Source organism: Hippocampus comes, unplaced genomic scaffold, assembly GCF_001891065.2.
Source record: "Hippocampus comes isolate QL1 unplaced genomic scaffold, H_comes_QL1_v1.1 scaffold174, whole genome shotgun sequence".
NCBI classification, from domain to species: domain Eukaryota; kingdom Metazoa; phylum Chordata; class Actinopteri; order Syngnathiformes; family Syngnathidae; genus Hippocampus; species Hippocampus comes.
The window spans coordinates 279,363-283,709 of NW_017805983.1; the positions used below are offsets into that span (position 1 = coordinate 279,363).

General features: G+C 42.6%; 2 protein-coding genes across 4 annotated transcripts in view; both read right to left on the reverse strand.

Moving 5' to 3' along the window:
* The window catches only part of tmem214 (transmembrane protein 214), a 10,596-nt gene extending 7,777 nt beyond the window's left edge, over nucleotides 1-2,819 (reverse strand). The window contains exons 1-6 of the mRNA XM_019890991.1: nucleotides 2,560-2,819; nucleotides 1,310-1,500; nucleotides 843-993; nucleotides 617-751; nucleotides 435-517; nucleotides 225-330 (exon numbers count right to left, since the gene is read on the reverse strand). Of these exons, the coding sequence (XP_019746550.1) occupies nucleotides 225-330; nucleotides 435-517; nucleotides 617-751; nucleotides 843-993; nucleotides 1,310-1,500; nucleotides 2,560-2,707 (814 nt within the window). The 5' untranslated portion in view covers nucleotides 2,708-2,819. The remainder of the gene's footprint in view (nucleotides 1-224; nucleotides 331-434; nucleotides 518-616; nucleotides 752-842; nucleotides 994-1,309; nucleotides 1,501-2,559) is intronic.
* A 484-nt stretch (nucleotides 2,820-3,303) lies between these two features.
* Nucleotides 3,304-4,347, reverse strand: part of LOC109528399 (microtubule-associated protein RP/EB family member 3-like) — a 6,655-nt gene continuing 5,611 nt past the window's right edge. For all 3 annotated transcript variants that reach the window (XM_019890924.1, XM_019890923.1, XM_019890925.1), the window contains one exon: nucleotides 3,304-4,312. The gene's annotated coding sequence lies outside the window, so the exon portion shown is untranslated. The remainder of the gene's footprint in view (nucleotides 4,313-4,347) is intronic.

Genomic DNA, 4,347 nt, shown 5'->3' on the forward strand with positions numbered 1-4,347 from the left:
GGAGTCCAATGAGGATTGTGTTGGGGTCCGCCCAGAATTATGGGGCCAAAAAGCAGCCAGGCATGGAGCCACTGCGCGCTTGCTTCACTAACCCCCCCGCGCCACAAGTGTTACTTCAGCAAATTATTGCCAAAGTAGGAGAGAGGTGAGTCTGTCCACCGCACTGATGCGGTGCTTGGACCATCTCATCGTGTCTACAAATGAACTTAGAAGTGGAGCATTACCTTTTAGTCCCTGGCTCAGGTCATAAAAACCTGCTTGGCCCAGAGCCCACATGATGGTTAAACACCTGACGGGATGATTCTGCACTGAGCGCAGCAACTCCAAATACTGAGGAGGAAAGAGTGACCTGTTATTTTATTTTTTTTATTTATTATTATTTTGTTAAAAAAACAAAAAACAAAACCATAATAATAAAATGGTGCTCGACTCACCTCGGGCAAATTCTGAGTTGCCAGTTTGGGTTTGTCTTGTAGGACCGCTTGAATGCAAACTCTGTATCCGTGCAGTGGCTCACCTGGAAAAAACAAAGTGGCAGAAATATCGTCCCAAGGCACGTTCAAAGTTGACTGATCAAGACAGATAACTGACTATTTTGTAAGCCCCGCCCCCCTACCCGAGTGCCTCTCCAGTTCTCGGAGCATGCTGTAAACACAGTGGTCCAAGAAGTCCGGCAGGGAGTCGGTGCAGTTGGCAAGAATGCCTTTGATGACAGTCCTCAGCTCCTTGTTCGTAAGACAGTATGGGTAGTCTGAGGAGCCGCGAAAAGACGCCATGAAAATACTGTCACTCGTGACAAAATTCATAAGCGGACACGCACGTGCACACAAACACACACACACCGTGAGCATAACTGCTGAGTGTCGGCTCTGCCACCGGCGCCGTCAGCTTGAAGTTGAGGTATCCTGCCAGGTCTTTCGACCACACCGACGGGTTTTTGGGGAACAGCGACTGACTCTTCGCCATCTGTTCTTTCAGGTCGGCGAGGTCCAGCTAACGGCAGACATCGGGAGACATGAATGCCGCACATCAAACAAAGAGCCAATTGAGCAAAAGCTCCACTGGGATGCAGCATGTGATCGTGTGCCTCACAGCATCTCGCGTGCTAGCTTTTTTTTGTCTGGTGCATGATAGCAAAACGGTTCCACAAAGATACATGTTATCCAAGCCTTATCTTAGACATGGAGAAGATACACAGATAGATCCTCCTGTATTTTAACAACTTTAAAAGACACAAAATGTGGCATTCTGAGACAGTCCAAAGCTCCTAAAAAAACCTCAAATGTATCCTAAGATTTCGGGTACTCACCGCTTTAAAGGCCTCTTGCAGAGTCCTGTGAGTGGCAGTGGTGGGAGCACTTTTGGGGGACAACTTTTTGGATGATTTTGTCGAAGAGGACTTCTTATTTTGAGGCTGACTGGGCGGAACCTGCTCCTTGTTCTGTTGCTTTGAAATCTTCTCGAAGGCTTCAAACAAAGTGTCCGACATCACCGAGGGTTCTGGGGGGCACAAGGCAGTAGTGATCGGGTCTCTGCGGATAGGCCACACTCAATACTCTCAATAGCACTTGGTCTGACTGTGTGTGTGTGTGTCTGTGTGTGTTAAGAGTCATGAGCGTGTTGCAATCCCTGCCCCTTTTCTTGCTCCCGCCCCTCACAGGGCTGATTTTATCCTCATAATGAAGTGGGATTATTCAGGACAAAATACAGGCAGTACAAATTATACACACAGTCTTAATATTGTGCAACTGGGAGGAGAGATTGACTGCATCATGCAGACTAACTTTTTTGGGAGGATGATGCTGATTTTCTGCAGGAAAAAAAATATATAGATGAACAACTAATCGGACGATTCTGAAAATGTCCCTTACCGTAAACTGTGAATGTTTGTCTATGTGTTTCCTTCAATTGGTTACTGCCCAGTCCTGGGTGTATCCTGCCTTTCACCCAATCAACTGCGATAGGCTTCAGTTAACATGAGACCCCCATGAGGGTAAGCGTGTAGAAAGTGCAGCTCGATAATGGATGCAAGTGCTTGCAGTCACTAAATTACATTTGCGATCCGCTCTGCAATACTTTGGTCGCACTGATTAAATGACAACATGGTTATCATATTGAGGTCATATCTGTTTCCATTTTTTTCTAATCATGCTTAACAGATGCAAACTCGGAATGATGACGTTGCCTCTCTTGACACATCACGTCGGTGCTAGCTGCAGAATCGAGACGCGGAGCAACACATAATACATTTCGAAATTATGGCAAAGCCATTAACTCGAGTATCATTTAGAAAGTAAATTGTTCACGTATGGAAAAACAACATGGAATCCTTAATAGATAGGAAGTACAGCCTGACGCTGAGCTGGCTAGTTAGCTAGCTAGCCAGCTAATTTCCGGGCGCAGATCTTTAACAGTATATGATTTAATCTTTAATAGACAGCTTTTGGTTGTTGGAATCGAATGCACTGCACAGCTACATCCGTCGCTCCGAACTTCAATTCGAGACGACCCTGCTAAGACTGTGAACTCCAACGGCCACAGCGGGCCGTGGTGACTTACGTCTGGATGGCAGGTTGGACTCCCCCAGAGCTTTCCTGTTCCCGGAGTTGCCTTTCTTTTCCGCGGAGCTTTTACCACCTCCCGTACTGCTTTTCTTGCCTTTCTTCACTACCTCCCATTTACCGACCGCACCATTACTCGAGGCCATGATCCCGATCCCGATCCCAATCAATGCCCTGACTGCCTAACTGCGCACTGTCAGTGAATGAAAGAGGCTGTGAAGTGCAAGGAGCAGTTGGTCATATGAACGTCAACGTGCCACGTCCCCTTACGCACATGACGTCAACACGCAACTGTCCTATTTACTATGACGTTGTCCATTCTTTGTTAGCACCTTTCAAGATGTCTTTGTTGTCATGAGAAAAATGTCTTACAATACTTACATTTTACATATTTGTCTCACTGAAAGACTCGTCATAACATTTTGAGATGCAATTTGTAGAATTAAAATCAAAATAAAACTAGCCATAAAAACCACCATCTTCACTCACTTTGTTTCCATTTAAATGACGTGTGTAGCAAAGCTAAACTCGATTTCCCTTCATGGTTAAAAAATCTCTCTATATGTAGATATATATTTTCCTTATTTTAATGATGGGATGCATATACAGTCTCACGTGTTCTCCCTGTTTGTAGTAACATGACCTTGTTATAAAAGCATGATAACAAATTATATTTCTGTCACGCAGGATGTATTATTTAATAATTTATTCTAGTATTACAAAATGCAAAGACAATGGTTTCTTGCTTTTCACCTACTCAGATGCTTTATTTAATTCCAACACAAATCCAGATGTTGATCATGATCACTTGGAGAAAAACTGAGCAAAAAAAAAAAAAAAAAAGGTCCAACTAATTTAGACCATCAGCCAGGCTGCCAGTGACAACATACCACACTGTGGCATTTTAGTGCTATGGATTACATGATAACTCAATTAAATACAGCAAAAATAATAACAGATAGCAGCTAAAATGTTGATCTTAAAATAGTCAACCATTAGTAATTTAGTAGTGTCTTCGACCCACGTTGGCCTCCATTAATAAAATTAAAACCCTGACGTTTGTCTGTTAAATTAAAATTCACGATGACAACTCAGACTTGGCCTTTTTTAAGCAATCCAATGCAGATATACATTTGAAAAAAAAAAAAAAAAGAAACCTAAGCTACAAAATATAAAATTGCATCTTGTATATTTCTGGCTGCAGCCAATCACTGCTGGTTGGCAATTCAGATCACATGTGTGGGCTTCTTTCGCTACTTTAGTGCAAGACTTTCAATCCCAAACCACCTTTTTAATTTTTTTTTCCAAAAAAGTGACCAAGCTGATTAAAAAAAGATGAATAAATAAAATCATAAATACATCAGGCTTCCTCAAAAACAAGCTATCAAACTGTTTTTTTTTTTTTTGTTTTTTGTTTTAATCCACCAAGGCTTTGTCTTTAAACTTGAAATTACGGCCTTTTTTTTGTTTTTTATGTATGTGCATGTGAGTAAATTGTGATATGTCTGCAGGCTACTTGTACATCGCCACTATGCAAAATATATTCATTTGCATCACTTATGTTCTCACCTACACCGCCATCACCCACACGGAAGATTCGACAACTTGGGTAACATTGTAGAGAAAACGTGTGGTTCCATAAAACAGCAAAAATGCAGCAAATTCAAATGACTGTTTCTGCATATGGTTGACAATTAAAGTGCACGGTGAAAAAAAAGCCGCCTGCATATCCCACCCCCACACCCCCCCCCCTTCACACACACCCAAACACCCACCAACACACAAA